This window comes from Sinocyclocheilus grahami, unplaced genomic scaffold, assembly GCF_001515645.1.
Source record: "Sinocyclocheilus grahami isolate Dianchi unplaced genomic scaffold, SAMN03320097.WGS_v1.1 scaffold26.1, whole genome shotgun sequence".
In the NCBI taxonomy this organism is placed as follows: Eukaryota; Metazoa; Chordata; class Actinopteri; order Cypriniformes; family Cyprinidae; genus Sinocyclocheilus; species Sinocyclocheilus grahami.
In genome coordinates this window covers 219,254-238,242 of record NW_015505205.1, presented here as the reverse complement: position 1 = coordinate 238,242, position 18,989 = coordinate 219,254, and the positions used below count along the sequence as shown (strand labels likewise).

Below are 18,989 nucleotides of genomic sequence, written 5' to 3'. Positions count from 1 at the left end.
TTTTTTTTACATTTGTTGAGTATTTACTATAAAGAAAGAAGCAATAGAGTATGACAAGATATAATATTTATATATTATTATATAAGATATATATTTTTGTGATGTCCGTATGTGAAAAACAATTGTACTGACCCCTAGAAGTGTGGAAAAATTGGTCTTTTTTTGTTGTTGTTGTAAAAACCATCTTTTTAGCAGTCAGGCATGATTCATTTATTCAACAGATGAAAGTGTCCACTAATATAGGGTTAGAAAAATTTAACTAAGCAGTGTTTTGCTGGTCATGTGATCTCAAAGACTAGACTAAAATAGCTGTTAGTATATATATTTTATTAAATAATTGTATTAAATTTTTGTTACTTTTTTAATGGGGGAAAATATTTAGTTATGTATAGAGTTAGTATATAGTTATGTAACATAATGCATGAGCGTTTCATAGAAATGTAAAAGAAACAAATGTAATGCCATTTATATATCCCTAGAACCTAAGACTTTTGTTGTATTGAAATTGTTTGTAGGACTTAATCCCATTTTTATGTTTGTTTGTTTGTGTGTGTGTGTGTGTGTGTGATTATATCTGCCTGACTGGGAAGTTAATGTCAAGCTGATGTGGAGTGACAGTGGGCACCCTGTCTGGCAGGCCCAGAGTGCGGGCCACCATATTGCCTGGCTCCCCAGGGAGGACAGATCAGCATGCCAGCCTGCCAGAAAGTGCTAATAGGCGCAACACGTCTTACTTTCACACATTAAGGTGAGCAAAGGGTGACAGATCGGAGCTGTGATACTGCCGCATGGAAAAAAGGTCTGCGCCACCCGTTTGCCATGCGGCAACAGCTAATGATGAGCGCTGCTAAGTTGCGCTACATGCCAGCCAAAAACTGAGCTGAAATGCATCCTGACAGATATCGCCGCGATGCCAGTCACAAGAGCAAATGAAGCCAACTTACAAAAACATCTGGCTGATTGCTAAAAGTTTTTAAAATAAGAGAAAAAAATGAGAGAGAAATATGTAATAATTCAGTTTGCAATACTGTTTTTTGCAGCCATGACTGGGGACTGTGAGTCACTCTTCCTGTTAGTGGAAACAAACTCATGGTCACACTAACTCTAACTCTATGCATACTAGTGTCACCAACAAGGACAGGGGGTTTGCGCAAAAACCACAGAGCTTGCGAGGTGTCACCACAAAGCCTAATGAAAACACTATGGTTTCCACAGATATTGATTTCATCTATGGACCAGACCTCGAATCTACTTCAGAAACCAACGATTTAGATTTAGAAATTGTGCAGCTGACATGTTAATGTGATAGGATGCTTGTTTCTTGTTGTGTGATTTGTGGATATTGCAAATAAGAGGCATGCGTACTGCAATATAAAATGTCTTTGATGAGGTCATATTGTTAGCAGAAAAATGGGGTCACCTGGGCAAAGGTTTGAGCATGAGGAGGTTTCTTTCATACAAGTGCATTGTGCAACATTTCCGGCATGATATGTGCCGAAAGTGATTTTCTTATTCAATGTTTCTGTCTTGTTTTCCAGTACAAATATCTCAATATTCCTAAATCAAGAACCATTTACTTGAGAAGCAAAATAATGTCAGGTATTTTGGAAAACAAAATCACTTTTTTCCAGTGCACTGCATAACATATTAAATGTAGTACAAGCTGTACACAGAATATTTTGTCATTTATTTTGAGCAAACCAGGAAATGGCCAAAAATCTTTAAACACCTCTCTTGCCACTGTTGTGTTTAGTTGTGTAATTGAGGTCAAGGGAACATCGGTCATGGATGAATAACTGATCCTGAAAATAATCGACTCACTTATCAATAACAGATGACTCGTCATCAACGCTACACATGATCTTTTCCTTTATACTTTTTGTTGAAATTTCTTACCACACAGGTCTCATTTCCCTGTCGCCAGGCAAGAGATGCAGAGAAGAGTGACTCTGCTTCATTTCAGTGTAAAACACTACAAAAAACTCTTACATCCTTTCCTTTCCCATTTTCCCCCTCTTGCCCCTCTCCGTCCCTCTCGCCCAGGGCCTCGCTGTGCTTGCTGAAGCGTTATGTTGTAAGTGTGGTAGTGCGTGTCCCGTCATCAATAGGAGTGAGTTACATAGGTCAGCAGTTCAAACGCAGGTCACAGCCTCATGCTCCACGTCGATGTCTCGCTCTGCTCTGATTGGCTCATTGCACAAACAGATTCACTTCTGCTCCCTGCTGTTTGATCCCTGCTCTGTTTGATCCTGGAGTGTACTATCAAACTCATTTGGTTTTTTTTACATGCAAGAAAAATGGGCACTTACAGGGGAAATCCAATGTATTGTTATTTCTCGGTGGGCCATGTGTGTTTGTGAAGGAACCTGGTTGGGACAAGTCACATATGTTTTGTGAACAATATATTAAATACAGTATTTGTTGGCCCAGTATAATGCTTGACTTTTTATGGTACCATTTACATTTTTTGGTGTTTCAATTATTGTTTTGTTGTTCATAAATGCTTAAAAAGGCTGTAGTGAACTGTTTGATGGCAGGTTCCATTATGACAACTTCTATCTATCTATCTATCTATCTATCTATCTATCTATCTATCTATCTATCTATACTCCTTGGAGTAAAGCGTTACTCATTATCTGCACTGAATGTTGTGTGTTGCATATGGATGGTGAAAGAGCTTGTTCTTGTGATCTTCCTGGCCATCTAGTGGAAAATATGGGATACACAGGGTTACAGAAGCAAATTGGATTAAGCGTGAGATGTTGTATGTTGCTAACTTAAACTGCTTGGCTAGTTAAACTGCATGATATTAAGGAAACGGATAGATGCATAGAGATATTGTTAGATAGCATGCAGTCAGTTTATTTTTGAACATGGTTGGCAGGCCAAAGCTCAACGGCAAAACAAAACATGCAACATATTTTATAGTTCTTGTTATGCATTTTCAAATGTGCTTTTATTTTTAGGTCTACTGTATAGTGTAAGTAGCATTGAATGTTTGCTTTAAAAAAAAGATCTCACAAAGCTTTTTGAACACTCTCAGAAAGTTGGCACTGGGGTGGTACTCTTTCAAAAGGTACACCTTTGTAACTTATTCAGCCCATTTTAGTAACTTGTAGGTGCACATTTATACCTAGAGTGTATGTACAGTACCTTTTGATAAGGTGCCACCCCAGTGACAGCTTTTGTGCCTTTTTTTCTGAGAGTGATGTCCTGAGATGAAACAGTACACAATCAGAAAAAAAGGTACAAAACTGTCACTGGGGTGGTATACTTTCAAAAGCTAGTACTAGCACTTTAGGTACTAATATGTACTTTTAAAGTACTAATATGTACATTTAAGTTATTGATATGTAGCATTTAGGGGTAAATAAGGTTTAAAGATGTACCATTTAGATTTCTTTAAAAAGGATATAGGATTAGATTATCAAGCAAGCAAATGGATTCATACATCGAAGATATAATGGTTTCATCTTCAGATGTAAAATTCATACTTATTTTTTGTCTCATTTTTCAAATAATAAGTGTTATAAAAGAGTAACAAAACACACCACCTTTTAATTAACTGGTTTGGCTATTTCACCTGGCCCCATTACTAGCAGGTGCATATAATCAATCATGCAGCATGCACATTTTTGTGTACCTTTCCTGTTCCAGTATGACAATATGCCTGGGCATAGAAGTGACGACCATAAAGATATTATTTACCGGTGTGAAAGAAAGTGACTGTTCAGCAAAAAGCCCAAACATGAACACCACTGAATGAATTGGGATGAATTTAGATGCTGACTGTGATTCAAGGACCTTTTGATACCATTGCTACTTTTGTGCTTGAAAAGCGGCAAATCACCTCAGCCGCTCCAACATCTAGTGGAAAGTCTTCCCAGATACAGCAGCAAAGGTAGGACCAACTCACTATTAACGCCAATGGATTTAGAATTAAATATTCAACAAGCACCTATTGATGTGGTTTTTGGATTCCACATATTTTTGGCCATGAGAAGTGTGTGCATACGTTGATTTTTTTTTAAATCCATGGTGATACTAATGCATGTATACGCCAAGCCGCCTTCACAAAACGTTTCAGAATTTATCCAATTGTTCACTTTTGAGAACTTTCGTTATTTAGTGTAAGGCCTTAAGAAAAGTGTGAAGATGACAGCAGCAACACTTCAGAAAAGAGATATTTGTGTTTACCACTAACGCTGAACTCTTATCATAGTCTATCAAGTTGTTTCTATGTTTTTTTCCCATGAACGTAAGACAAAAGGTGAAAAACGGCTTTGAATGCTTTTTTTTGTGTGTGGAAATTTTAGATATATTTTTTCCCCTGTTCACAACAGTTAAATATTACAGATTTAGGCATAAATATTGGTAAAAAAAAAAACCCGATTTAAGTCAATCTTATTAACTTCCCCAAAGCAATGAAAAAAAATAGAGCTTGTACTTATAGTAATGTTTGAAATTAATTATGATTCATAAATCAACTTGGCTTTGATTTCCCTTTGTGATAAAATTTTAATTAGTCCCCCTAAAACCTACATTTGTTTGAGGTGGAGGCATTTGCCTGTGTGATGTGTTTGTTTGTGTGAGTCTGTCAAGAAAGAAAAGGAAAGAGAGAGAGAGAGAAAAAAAAGAGAAAAGGAGAAAGAAAGAGAGAAAGAGAGAGTACTGAGCTCTTCACGGAGAGCATGTGGTTTTGAGCGGATGGGCGGGCCATCCTGTGAACTTGAGAGAAGTGCATCTCTCTCTGAGCATGTATGCATGTGACAGAGAAATGACACAAAGGGTCGGAAGTGGGGTGGGGGAATTAGGGGAAAACAGATGAGAGTTTTAAAACAGCACTTTGACAAAACCAACTCTGTTGATATCAGTTGAATGAATTAAAGAGAGAGAGAGAGAGAGAGAGAGAGAGAGAGAGAGAGATAGAGAGAGAGAGAGACTCTTTCCAAGTTATCTATTATGAGATCATCATAAAACATACTTTTGGTCGAATAAAAAAAAAAAAGAAATCAAAATGTCCATGCATATACTGTACACTACCAGTCAACATTTTTTGAACAGTAAGATTTTTAGTGTTTTTTTAAATAGTTTCTGCTTTAATTAGACTTCTGCTCACCAAGCCTGCAATTATTTGATCCAAAATACAGCAAAAGCAGTAATATTGTGAAATATTTTTGCTATCTAAAATAACTGCTTTCAGTCTTTTTATCAACTTATTTTTCCATTTAGCACATTTTCTATTTCTTCTTGGTGCTTAATGATCGAAAGCCTCATTGATCTGTGCTTATGCACCTCAGATTTTGAGTGAAAAGCATAATTTGTGGATAATTTTAGCAATACTCACCAAATCAGACAAATGTACACCAAATTAGAGCATGTTCCAGTTTATTTCATAATATTTACAGAACATTTTTTGACACAATATGCATTCATTTTTTTTCTTTCTTTAAAGTATACCTTGTTGGTATGACAAAATCTCTCTTCCCCATTAGCGTCCTCTTGGCTCTTCAATAGATTTGGCGAATTCTCATATTGTCCCAGTGGAGGTTAGTTGTGTATGGTCAAGGAGCCATATTCACAAAGCTTTATCCCCTGAGTTATATCACAAAGAAATCACACACCAAACTACAGGGCAAAAGAGAGACTTTGAGCATCCAGAAAAGAATTCCGTTTGCTAATTTGCCTTTGCATGAGAAAAAAAAACACTGTCTTGAGGAGCAAGGTAACAGCAATAGCTCTTTACTGTAAACAACTCCTGAGCGAATCTTTGTGAATAGTGGCTGAAGTTTTACTTTGCTTCTACTCTGCATGTTCATGGACAAGGGTGCAAGACAAGATATAATATATATATGAATACTGTATATGGAAACTTGTGGGTGATTATGCAGAATGTCTTTTGTCTTTACACTTTAGCTGCATCTTTCCACGTCTGCACACTATTCATCGAAAATGTTCTTCCACATGTTTCAGTCGCACCATATTTCAGGGTAATATTCTTAAGTGGTGCTTGGTCATGTGTGAAAAGAAATTTTAAAAAAAACAAGCAGACTGTGTCTTTGGTTGCATTGATGGCATTTCAGTTATCCACACTTGTATTTCATGGTATTTGGAATGGTGACATCATAGACGTTTATTTTCATCATAGATTCGTATATTTACAACATCTGGAATGGTATTTTCCAGAATATTAGCAATTACCACATCAAATTAGATGACCAATTGAATGAAACCTCCACCCAGTTATTTGACAGACAGCATATAGCTTCTTATTTTGCACTTCGCTATATTTGGCTTCGTAATTTTGCACATGTGCACCAGTGATGACTTTTTTGTGCTACTTTCCCATTTTAGTTCCTCTGTATTTGGGTTAGTAGCAGATCCAGTGCCCTCATTTTTACAAAGTCTGCAGAATCAGGGAAAGTAGCGAGAAAGAAGACTTTATAACATAGTATAAGGTACACCTGGAAAAATAGGGAATAGTAAGATAATTAAACACTAATTAAACACACTCAAATTGGTGCTGTATCATTTGGATCACAGTAATACAAAACATTGAATTACCAGTTCCAGTAGTTTTCCATTTGCTCTTATCCAAGCTTGAAAAATGCATATCTATATTATATAGGTTAATACATATAATTGGCTTTAAATACAGATATACATTTACAGTACATTAAAAAAGTTTGAACTGATAAAACAGATTGCGCTCTGTGATGTGATCAGACGAACAGATATATTTTGTCAAAGCAATTTTTCTTAAGTAATTACATCAAAAACATTCCGCTGTCTAAGTGTACTATGGAAATCACAGTATTACTGTCTTGAGAAACAACAGTAACTGATGCTTTGTCAGTGGTTGGCTAAACTGTGTGCACAGAGCTGCAATCATTATGTACATTATGAGAGGAAATTCTTTAAGAATATTTTTAAGAAAAAATCTTTGTACAGCCAAACACCCCGGAAGACAAAAAAAAAAAAAAAAGATGCGATTGTGAATTTACAGATAATTACAAAGAATTCAGTTTTGTTAAAGGGAAGTCCTGCCAAACTAAGATATATTTAAGGGTATTCAAGACCCTGGAGTATTAAAAAATAAATGATTTCTATAAGGTTATAGAAATATTAAATTTTTTACCTCAGTGTTAGTAATATTGATAAAGGTAAACTGGATATTAAGGGCTTATATAAAGTGCTGAAATTCAAATAATGCAACCATTGGCCATTATGTCTAATATTCCCTCAAACTCATCCTGTATAGCACCCTCATAACTACCCAGTTCTCCAAAAATGGCCACAAAGCACATTCTGTGACCACATTAAAGTGTAAATAATGCAAATAATCTTGGGAACTGTAGTTGAACTGTAGCTGAAATGAGAGCCTTAATATTGCAATATGCTCAGTCAGTTTGGTTTAGTGTGTGTATAATTGTTGATAAACAAGTGTTTAAAATAAAAAGTTACCATTTTTCAATACATTTTTGTTGAAAAGAAGCGATATATAGATATATAAGCTATTCATGACACATTTGAGTTTTGCAGGTAATCACAGATCTCCGTTTCACTTATCAAATTGGGAGACTGGCCACAGGTGCATCACCTACATTCTGCCTGAAAGCACCCGGCTAAAAATACCAGGAGCAAAGAATGAATGTAACTGTGGAACAACAGAAGGTCATGGGCATGGCGTGGCTGTGGGTGTCAGATCTTGCTGTTCTCCAGGTGCGAGTCAATGTGCTTGATCAAGGCATCATCAGGGTAACCAATAGGGAAGATTAGCTGGCACAGCGGGCAGCTCCTGACGTCACCCTCCTCCTCTGTCTCCATCCACAGCTGCAAAGGGCACAGTGATATGTTTGAAAGCCATAATATTTAAAATCCACATCTTAAAATCTAAAAGATACAATAAATGTGAAATGTGTATTTTACTGAGTTTAAACTCTTTTCATTTTCTAGCTTGTTTGGCACAGACAGCTATAAGTAAGTCATATGAATATGGATTCCTCTGTAAACACTGTCTCCATGGTGCTTTCAAAATATTTCTGTGTTTGTTAGAGCAGCCAGACACAGCAATGGTGGCTCAACCAATGGGGTGAGTTTGGGGATGGGGTTATCTGTTTGTACAGCCAATAGCAGACCACGGTTGTGCATTAGAAATCTCCCTTTCATTCCATAAGTTCTTATTTAAATGTAATTGGCCAAACTCTACAGGAAGTTGAATTGGGAATACAGGCTGTGGATTTTAAATTAATTAATTGTTAATCCTCCCTGGTCTACAAATTTATATTAAATACAAAAAAGTATATGTGAATTAGGAAACAAATTTAGGTGACATTTCAAACTTCAAGCCTTTTAAATATGAACACATGGCTTTGTCATGACTTTCTCAATTTAAACATTCTCAATTTAATTCTGAATGCTGCACAAGTTTGAGGAATTCAGTCTGAAAAAATTACTTTTTATTTCCGTATGGTGACACAAATGGTGTAGAAATTACACACTTCACCTTTGTCACTGTATACTCTCATCATAGGTTCATTGGAAAAATGGGCCTCTACCTACATTTTTGCAAAATGCCAAAAACATATCTATTTACACAGTTCACCGCATTTTCTAGCTCAAATGAACACTAGTGGTGGTAAAACAAACAACTTTTACTCCTTTTCTTTTTTATGATTACAGGGTAAGATTTTCAATTTATAAATACTTTTTTGTCTTTATTATCTAGAATTTTGTTCTATGCACAACATTATATTATGACCTCAAAACACTTTTACAATAATGCATTGTTTGTAAAACTGATACATTTTGACATTAGCATCACATGGCTTTTTTGATGTAGTAAACTTGCTTGGTAGCTCACCAGGTACAGCATTGCACTTTCAATATGGCGTGCTTGGGGTACGAGTCAGATTTATGTTAATCTGTTTTGGATAAAACTGAACATGCTTTTAGCGCCACTTACTATACATTTCACTTTGAAAGTGTCATGAAATGAGCTAGAAGCAATGTAACATTTCACAGAAATGTAATCACAGGCACATTTCCAATAAGCCTAGGTAGGTTATTCTGGCCACTGAATGTGATTTTCTACTCACATTGATGGATGGCCAAGACTGGGCATGCTCTGCGTGCAGGTATCCAGGTGGGTGACAGCTAAGGGTGTTGGGACGGGAAGGAATGGGGAAAGCGGAACAAGAGGCAGGGCCTCTGGAGCTTGATGAGGGGCTCGACACCCCCAGTGTTCGCGGAGGACTGATGGGATGAGGGCAGGACCACTCCTCCTCATCCTCTGAGGACTGTGGAGGCTGTGGGGATGAATGCAGAGGTGCTGGGCTGGGCTGAGGCTCAAAATGCAAGTGGGACACATCCGAGTGGTGGAAAGACAGCTCCCTGGACAGCCGTGGAGATTCAGCCAAACCCCCATCACCTCCAACCCCGGACTGAGAGCCCTGTCTTTGAACTAACATGTGCTGGCTTCCTCCGTGTTGCTGCTGCTGTTGCTGCTGCTGCTTGTGGTAGCTGTCAACATATGGTCGAGGTTTTGGCAAAGTGGACACTGGGTCCAGAGTGAACCGTGGGGGCCGTTGATAAGCTGATGGATCGGCTACTTCAGAGTAACTGCGTCTTCCTTGGAAACTGGCCCTCAAGTGGTGGGAAGTGGGCCTGCAGGAATAGGATGCGGGGCCGTCGCTGAGCTCAGGCAGAGGCGAGCGACGATGCATGTCTGGAGAGAGACGCTGCAGCACTGGCGAGCGCCGCTGGGGAACAGGCGAATGGCGCTGTTGTATGGGAGAATGGCGCTGTTGGATTGGGGAATGGCGCTGCGGAACAGGAGAATGCCTCTGGTGAGGGACAGGAGAGTGGCGCTGCACTAGAAAATAAACACAGGACATTTAAAAAGTGGAAAAAAATCAGCAGAATTAATATTAGACAAGATACATGTTTAAATAAACACACTGAATAAATACTTGAGATCAGTGTTAATCTTGTCAACAAAATTACTGATGATATCGCTCTTTAAAGTCAGCCTCATATATTAATCATATATCATAACTCAAACCGCTGGTCAGAGGACAGACTTCTCTATGGTGATGTATGTTGGGCTTTTTCCTCATTTAGTGCACTTAAACTCTGCCCCTGCAAGCTCACATTCATCTACCTGCCATTTTTGCCTCCTCCACATCTCAAAATCCAACCAGCAACCAATAAATACACATTTTTCTTTATAATCAATCTGTTAGACTTGGATGTATGTCACAACATGGAAGAAAAATCTGTTTCATCATTATGAAGCCTTGCTTTTACAAAGCTCGAATTTTCATTGTATTTAAATGGTTTTATTTAAATCGAGGCCAGGAAGTAAGAATTAGAATTAACAAAGTCAATAAATATATTTATGGGGCTCCGTACATCGTAAATTTAACAATAATTTTTTTCATCAACAGTAACAAAGACAAGATGAAAAAAGCATCATGACGATATTTAAACAATTTAATTTTAAATACTGTTGATTAAAAACATGCCACCACAAGATATTAACATGCATTGATACAGTAGACACAACATATTACAACTTACATTTGCACAATATCACACGCAAGTTATGAGTTAGTCATAAAAGCGTAAGACAGTGAATATGCTCTACGTAAGACATGGCCATTGGGTAAAGACATGTAGTTTCTGTTAAATTTATATGGCTAAATTCATATATAATATATCTGAATATTTTATTTCATTAAATGTAGCATGGTTCATTTTATTACCGGAAGGATATCTTTAAAAACTGTGTAAACAGCACAGTCCCTAATGGACAGATAGATGTCTGTAATGACTTCCTCTTTCCCCTCACATTTCCTCTTTGAGATATTTTCGTATTGTTTTCCTGTGCATTCACCCCAGCACCTGTGGTAGGCTACTGCTACACCACTTTCTGACTAGCAACGGGCACACAAGATCCTGTACAGAAGATGCATCTGTCTCTCAATAATAAGTCTAACGTGCATACACTGAGCTTCCTGCAATCGTGAGATTGCAATCAGCTATTTAGAGAAATCAGTCCTTCTATCTATGAATCAGTAGGGTTTTTTCCCCCCTCCATCTCCGCTTCTGCTTTTTGGTCTGGTTTCCTATATCAAATGGGTTGTGTGGTTGAGAGCAGAGGTGCTAAAAAGATAAGGGGGGAGTTGTTTATGTTCTCAAACTCATAAGAGGCACTCGACATGAGAGGCGATCAGAACATGTCAGCAAAAACATTCCTTGTGGAATTTAACCAGACAGCAAACAAGCATGCAGTGCTAAAAAAAAGTGCCTGTTTACCCACCTACTTTGCTGAATTTGTATGAGTTTGACAAATTGGCTGAATTACAAAAGAGGTTTATTAAAGTATGAAAATATGATCATTACCTAAACCAGGTCTTCATTACCCTGTACATGGCAAAAAGTATGAGCATCAGTAAGGTCAGGCGTTGGCAGTGGATGTTCCAACTCATCCCAAAGGACTTCATTGAGTGTCGTGGGTCATTAGAATATAAAGTAATAAACTATTTCATGAAATTAAATAGTGATTTCCTTTTTCCAGCCATTTGAAATGGGCTAATTAAGCCAGTTCTACAGAACTCTCTAATGTGTGTACTGTGCATATTTATAGGTATACAGTATATAAATGCACACACAGACACGTATATATTTGTAAACCATTTCACTGGTTGAATCCTGTGACAAAGCCACATTAAATAAAGTCACTGAGCTCTTTCGACTATACAAACGGGTAATTAGATGATGTCTACATACTTTTAGATATATAGTGTATGTTCATGACTCTGTAAAGTGTAATTATAGTTGTTCAAATATATACGTCTCTAACTGAATGTATAATATTGATGACATATCGAAATCCTTGTCCTCCTACCTGGGCTTGCCGGCTCCTGTGAGGCTTTTCGCAATATCTCTGTCTGTTTCGAGGTCAGAGCCTGTAGCTTGCCCAACTCCTCAGTTAGTTCAGTATAGGCCAAAGCCAGATTTACTCTGTAGAGAGAGCAAGAGAAAGAGAGAGAATGAGAAGGGAGTGAGAAATAGAGAGCCAGAGGGAATTAACTAAACCGTTTTAGTCTCATAACCACCTGTAGTCAAGTTTAACCAATAGCTTTGCATCTTGAGTACTTAAATTAAGTATCTGTCATCACCCTTTCATTCTTTCTATGTAAAATTTATATTTAAAAATCTATGTTGGCGCACAGATTCACAAAACTAGGTGCCAGGTGTAATTAACATCATGCTATTACCACCTGCTAATCAGCTAAGATGGAACTGCACTTCATCTATACAGCAGTAACACATTACTGTATAACTGACATTGACAATAAAAATATCAGCACTATTTCCTTAGTACTTAACTGTGACATTTAAAAGCAATAATAAGAAGCACGTACTGTAACAATGGTTGACAATTATGTTTATGACACAGTTGGTAACACTATTTAACTGCGATATGAGTCGCTCCACCAGTGAGAACATAAAGCATTACTGGCACAGAGAAGAAAACAGTGTAGTTTCAAATCATCTGACTCTGCAGTCACTCACCATGGCAACTGAATTTCTAAAAAGCCTCAGTCATCACAAAAATTGGCAAGTGATTTCCTACATTGCTCTGCAAGTCTTTCGCAGCACTCTGCTGTCTCTTTCTTCACGCATAATACAGTAACTTTAACATGTAATCAATTTTAACATCCATGTATTTATTTATGTATATGGTAGCTGGTCATGTATTAAGCAATCAGACTTTCATCATCAATAATAAAATAAAGCATGTGTGATTTATATTGCAATAATGACTAAATGACAGTGCATTATCTCTCACTTAACTCACAACCTTCCTTCCATTGATACGCCATTAATTTTTAACAAAAAAATTGATCAGATTGTGTCTTGGTTTTATCTAGCTTGCTCAAAAGTTACATAATTCAAATGCACAACAATCAAATAAGTCTGACACATTTATGATAACCATCAAAAAGTAAGTTTTATGGTAAAAAATTCCAGTTAACTTAGATGCAAAGAAACAGAAACTATGTCATCAGATGGCCTTTATCTGATTATACATAGACCAAATTCACAAAAACCTTCAGTGCTTTATTTTAAAAAGACTCATAGTTTTTGAGATGGTGTTAGATATATCAGGAGAGACATTTCAGTTTTACACTTCAGTAGTGCAAGTGTGACCGATCACTTTTTTAACATGTGTACATTCGCATGAATTTGACAACCACAGATAAGTACATATAGTATAAGTAGTATAAACATCATGCTGTTAAATTAATTTCAAGTCAACACCATTAAGGGTGTCATTTTTAAAATATTTTAAAAAGTAAATGTAAAACAGCTCCCTGCAAAAAAAACAAAAAAATTCAAAAGCTTTTAAGGTCAACTACCATTTTGACTATGCGATGTCACCAATATGTATTGTTTACAGCACATTTTGATTAATTGCAAATGGCAATAATGACTAAATATATATTTTTTAAAAAGCATGAAGAGGGTCATGAACACAAGAAGGGGCCAAGAAGAAGTTCACTGCATTTTAATAAGATGAGTTAAATGAGTCATCCGCCACCAAAGCGGTCTGGTGCAAGGTCACATCTCGTCAATTTTCTCTCTCGGTTAGTGGAGGACTTAGCTCTCTGCCACTTTCTCAGTCCCACACACTCACACACACACACACACACACACAAATTACCATATGGGCCAAAGAAATCTGCATTAACTGAGTAAGAGAGAACCAGCAGCACAGTTGCATAATCTTGCCTTCTATCGGTTTTTATTGAGACTATACTTAATACCAAAGAGCAAACTAACATCAATATAGACAAAGTACTGGATCTTTAGCCTTAACTTATATTCGTAGACCACAGATCAAAATAAACCACAGGCCAAGCAGTGTTAACCAGCTCGCTCCACCAGTTATCTGCTAAGTTGTCTTCTGTTGCTGGACAATCATAGCATTGGATATTCTTACCATTGTGCTCATTGTGTCCTTCATTTGGCCCTCTGGGCTGCTGAGCATCCACAGTCAGGCCCAAGCAGCCATGGTATTCAGTGGTAATGAGTTGTCTTTTTCCTCCGTCATTATCGACGCATGAGCAACAACTCATCTGTCCAAGTGGCATCCTCATTTGATAGACACTATCTATCAAAGAGGTATTTACAGCATATTTAGATGATGTGTGACACTTTTTTTTCTCACCTTCTCACATGCTCTCACACACACACACACACACACACACACACACACACACACACACACACACACACACTTGCATGCACCATATGAATCTTAGGAAATGGCCTATATGCATCACCTTTTGGACTGTTCACTGAAACATTCTCTGAATGTGTGAACATCTTCCTATTAACATAAACGAAATGAAACAAGAGTAGTGTTGCCTGCATGTCCTGTGTGTGTGTGTGTGTGTGTGTGTGTGTGTGTCTGTCTTTCTGTCTATAGACAAACACATATATGTTGTCCTGTGTGTATACATTGAAAGGTAAAATGAAAGCTCTTGAAGTATGAAAAAATTATTTTGTTGAGCATCTGCAGAACTATTGAGCACAAAAATAAGAAAATGTAAAAAAAAAATAAATAAATAATGAGTGGGAGGATGTGTGTGTGTGTGTGTGTGTGTGTGTGTGTGTATTTGTGTGCTTTTTATCTGAATATTGATGATGATCTAGTGTGGGAGGGTATGTGGGTTGTTTGAGCGATGTCTGACCTTTGTGCTGAAACTAGTATCTATAACATTCGTCTTCTTTATGCAAACAAATGTTGGCTATATGAATTTATCGTCTATTTTTCAGCAAAACTTAAATCTAAAGCAGCCAAATAACTTAATCAGCACAGCCCATGCTGCAGACAATAAATACGATGTAATCAGAAACAAATAAGTACCTTTTGCCAGAGATCATTATTATAAAAATAATTGCAAAACATACTTCTCAACCCTTCAAATCAGTATGTTTCATGTATTGTTTATAAATAACTACATAAGAACAAATTACTAATGCACTATTAACATTCTAGTAACTATTATTAATTAACAAGAAACTCTGATTAATAGTAAGTAATAGCGCTCAGTTGAAAGTGGTAGTTTACTATTAGCTAATCAGTAACTACTATTTTTTCATATCCTGGAGAACTACTGTATACAGGTTCATAATTAATGTGAATTATACATAATGTATAATTAATTCTAAAGTGAAGATCATGATAACCCACTAGTAATGACTCAAGTGTTACCAAATTCAGCAAAAGGAATTATTATCCAGAAACTAGCAAAAACCCCAATCACTTACAATTATTTTAGTCATGACAAGAGAGTTATCATGTTATTCATTTTAGAATACTGATCCAAATAATCAGTAATTCCTTATGAAGACTTTGGTAATATTTGAGTCATAACAAGTCAGTTACCATGACCTTCACTTTAGAATTAATTGTACATTATGCATTATTCATAATAATTATGGACCGGTACACAGTAGTTCTTAGTAGTTCTAAGAGAGGTATGAAAAAACAATAGTTACTAATTAGCTAATAGTGAACTACCATATTCGACTAAGCACTATTTCTTACCAATTCATTAATCAGTTTCCTGTTAGTTACTAGTAGTTACTAATGTGTTAATATTGCGTTACTCATTTGTTTGTTTGTTGTGTAGTTATTCATTAATGACGGAACAGTATTCTAAAGTGTTACCGTTTGGGTAAATAATGCCATTTTAAGGAATGCTGATATCAAACCAAAAAACTCAAAGAAAGTCAGATACATGTTGAATGTTAGCATCTCAAGGAAGGCCCTTTTTGCATGCAAACTCAAGTATATATACAGTGCTGCTTGAAAGTTTGTGAACCCTTTAGAATTGTTTATATTTCTGCATAAATATAACCCAAAAAAATCATCAGATTTTCATGCAAGTCCTGAAAGTTGACAAAGAGAACCCAATCAAATAAATGAGATGAAAGTATATACTTTGTCATATATTTATTCAGGAAAATGATCCAATATTACATATCTGTGAGCAGCAAAAGTATGTGAATCTCTAGGATTAACTGTTAATTTGAAGGTGAAATTAGAGTCCATCTGTTCAGAGGTGTTTTTAATCATTGAGATGACATCAGGTGTCAGTGTGTGCCCTGTTTTATTTAAAGGGGTCATTTGATGTTGCTAAAAAGAACATTATTTTGTGTATTCTGATTTCTAGTCATGTCCTCTTATGGAAGGCCAAACAAAGTATTTTTCGCTTTCACAACGAAACACAGCATCACACACGGCAGGCTTGAGTGAGCAGAGGCCGGCGGGCTAGAGTGAGGAACAGCCGGCGGGCTAGAGAATGGTGCGGCCAGCGGGCTTGCGGCAACCACATGTGACGACCCCGGGCTGGACTCTGCTTCGTCCACGGTGAAAGCCAATCCGGCGATCCACAGCGCGAAGTTGATGTATTTCCTCAGCGACCAGCACAGATCAGCTCTAGACATGAGGAAGCGGATATCGTCCTCTTTTGGAAGGCCAAACAAAGTAGTTTTGCTTTCATAACGATACAGACAGCATCTTCACAACATGGAGGCGGCGGCGGCAACAATACTACAGCGAGAACAAAAGTTACACCTTCTTTCTTTGCGTGAACATTTGGCCGTCGTTATGCAAATCTTCCCACATCGTGACGTAGACATGTGTTAGGCTTGTTAGAATGAGCTGTTTTAGGTAGGCGTGGTTGACCCTTAACTTTTATAAAGAATATCTCTTTGGATTTGAGACTTTAGTCTTTGCAACTTTACAGATCTTCTTTATGCACCAAGAGCTTGTAACACTCCAAAGAGAAAGGAAAAATTTAAATCGCATCATATGACCCCTTTAAAGAACAGGGATCTATCAAATTTTGGTCATGTTTGTGAAAGTGTATCATGACACAAACAAATGAGATCTCTGAGGACCTCAGAAAAAGAGTTGGTGTTGCTAATCAGGCTAGAAAATGTTTCAAAGACATCTTTTTGGACTCCACTAATCCACAATCAGACAGATTGTGTACAAATGGAGGAAATTCAAGACCACTGTTTCCCTCCCCAGGAGTGGTCCACCAACAAAGAACACTCTAAAAGCAAGACATGTAAAAGTCCACTAGGTTTCAAAGGACTGCAGGCTAACTTCTAAGCAACTAAAGGCCTTTCTCACATTGGCTAATGTTATTGTTTATGAGTCCATCATCAGGAGAACACTGAACAACCATGGTGTCCATGGCAGAGTCGCAAGAAGAAGGCCACTGCTCTCCAAAAAGAACATTGCTGCCCATCTGCAGTTTGCTAAAGATCATGTGGACAAACCAGAGGAAAACTGGAGAAATGTTTTGTGGATGGATGAGACCAAAATAGAACATTTTGGGGTTACACTTTACTTGAAGGGGTGTGCATAAGACTGACATGACACCTTCATAATCATGACATGACACATACATAATCATGACATGACACATGTCATGAATATGAAGGGTTTTTATGCATGTTTATGACAACTGTCATTAAGTGTCATTCGCTCAGTTATGTAATTTTTAATGCAAAGATGACATTGTTTGAGATGTCTTTGTTATGGGCTATGGTTAGGGGTAAGGGTAGGGGTAGGGTTAGGTCAAATAATGTCATATTTGCATTAAAAATTACATAACTAAGCGAATGACACTTAATGACAGTTGTCATAAACATGCATAAAACCTCTTTCATATTCATGACATGTGTCATGTCATGAGTATGAAGGTGTCATGTCAGTCTTATGCACACCCCTTCAAGTAAAGTGTTACCCATTTTGGTTTAAATGAGCAGCGTTATGTTTGGAGAAAGAAAACACTGCATTCCAGCATAAGAACCCTATCCCAAAGAAATAATAGCCAAAATAACCTGATAACCAGCTGCTGTGATGTCTATTAATCAAAGGACAAAGAAAAAAAAGAGAGGAAAAATTAACTTTATTGCTTTAAGGATTCACCTATATTTAATTTAGAATTTAGAGTTTGATAACTTCAATTTCATTTTCTGTATATTTCTGCTGAAGGGCACAGGTAAATATGACATTTATTATAATGGGTTTATGTGAAGATTGTTATGAGTTCACTTATATAAGAAGTTATTTTTTAAAGTCTAAAAAATGTTAAAATTGATAGTTCTCAATTATACTGTAATGTTGAATGGCTATAGTCAATAGTTAAATATTGGGGGGGGGGGATCCTTGGTATGCCATTAAACAAGTATTAAAAAATTATGTCTTTATGTTGTTTGTACATTAATTTGAAGATTGAATGTGAAATTATTGCAATATAAAAGTATATTTAAAAACTTTAATGTTTTAATTAAAGTTTTAATAAGGGTTTAATCGCGATTCATTTCAGATTAATTTAATATATATATGTTTATTGAGAATAATTGAGAATATCTATATTTACACTAAGGTGACACTCTCGGGTTTATGGTTGACAAGTTGGGACGACACCTTTTTACACACAGAGACTGCTAAATCAATTTAACCGGCAAGGATTTAGCTAGTTTTCCATCCAATAATTTATCATCTAAATGTTTAGCTGATGGAAATGCAATGTATCGATACAACTTCTCAAGTTTTGATGACTCAACGATGATTTAAAATCAAGACTTCACACTGATGTTGACAAGGTCAACATACTGGTTAATAATTGTACCTGGTTAACACAAAAAAGTTGCCATTAAAATTTATATAATCTGTGCACTTTTAGTTAAGAAAAAGAATACAACATCCACATACAGTATGTGAAACAATTAGGGATATCAATTTCAGTTAAAATAAACCTGAACATTGTGGAGATTATTGAAACCCCAGATTGTCTTTTGCCTTTTCTTTAGAATCAGTATCTACGAAAATGAAAATATTTTTTCTCAATAAACCCCTCCATCAGAAAACAAGACAAAACCATCGA

At 36.7% G+C, this 18,989-nt stretch overlaps 1 protein-coding gene across 1 annotated transcript in view; it reads right to left on the bottom strand.

The window, feature by feature from the left end:
- Positions 1-5,392: 5,392 nt before the first annotated feature.
- LOC107565677 (TANK-binding kinase 1-binding protein 1-like) overlaps positions 5,393-18,989 on the bottom strand; it is a 51,696-nt gene continuing 38,099 nt past the window's right edge. Inside the window, exons 8-10 of the mRNA XM_016250940.1 lie at positions 11,912-12,027; positions 9,099-9,874; positions 5,393-7,833 (exon numbers count right to left, since the gene is read on the bottom strand). Of these exons, the coding sequence (XP_016106426.1) occupies positions 7,702-7,833; positions 9,099-9,874; positions 11,912-12,027 (1,024 nt within the window). The 3' untranslated portion in view covers positions 5,393-7,701. The remainder of the gene's footprint in view (positions 7,834-9,098; positions 9,875-11,911; positions 12,028-18,989) is intronic.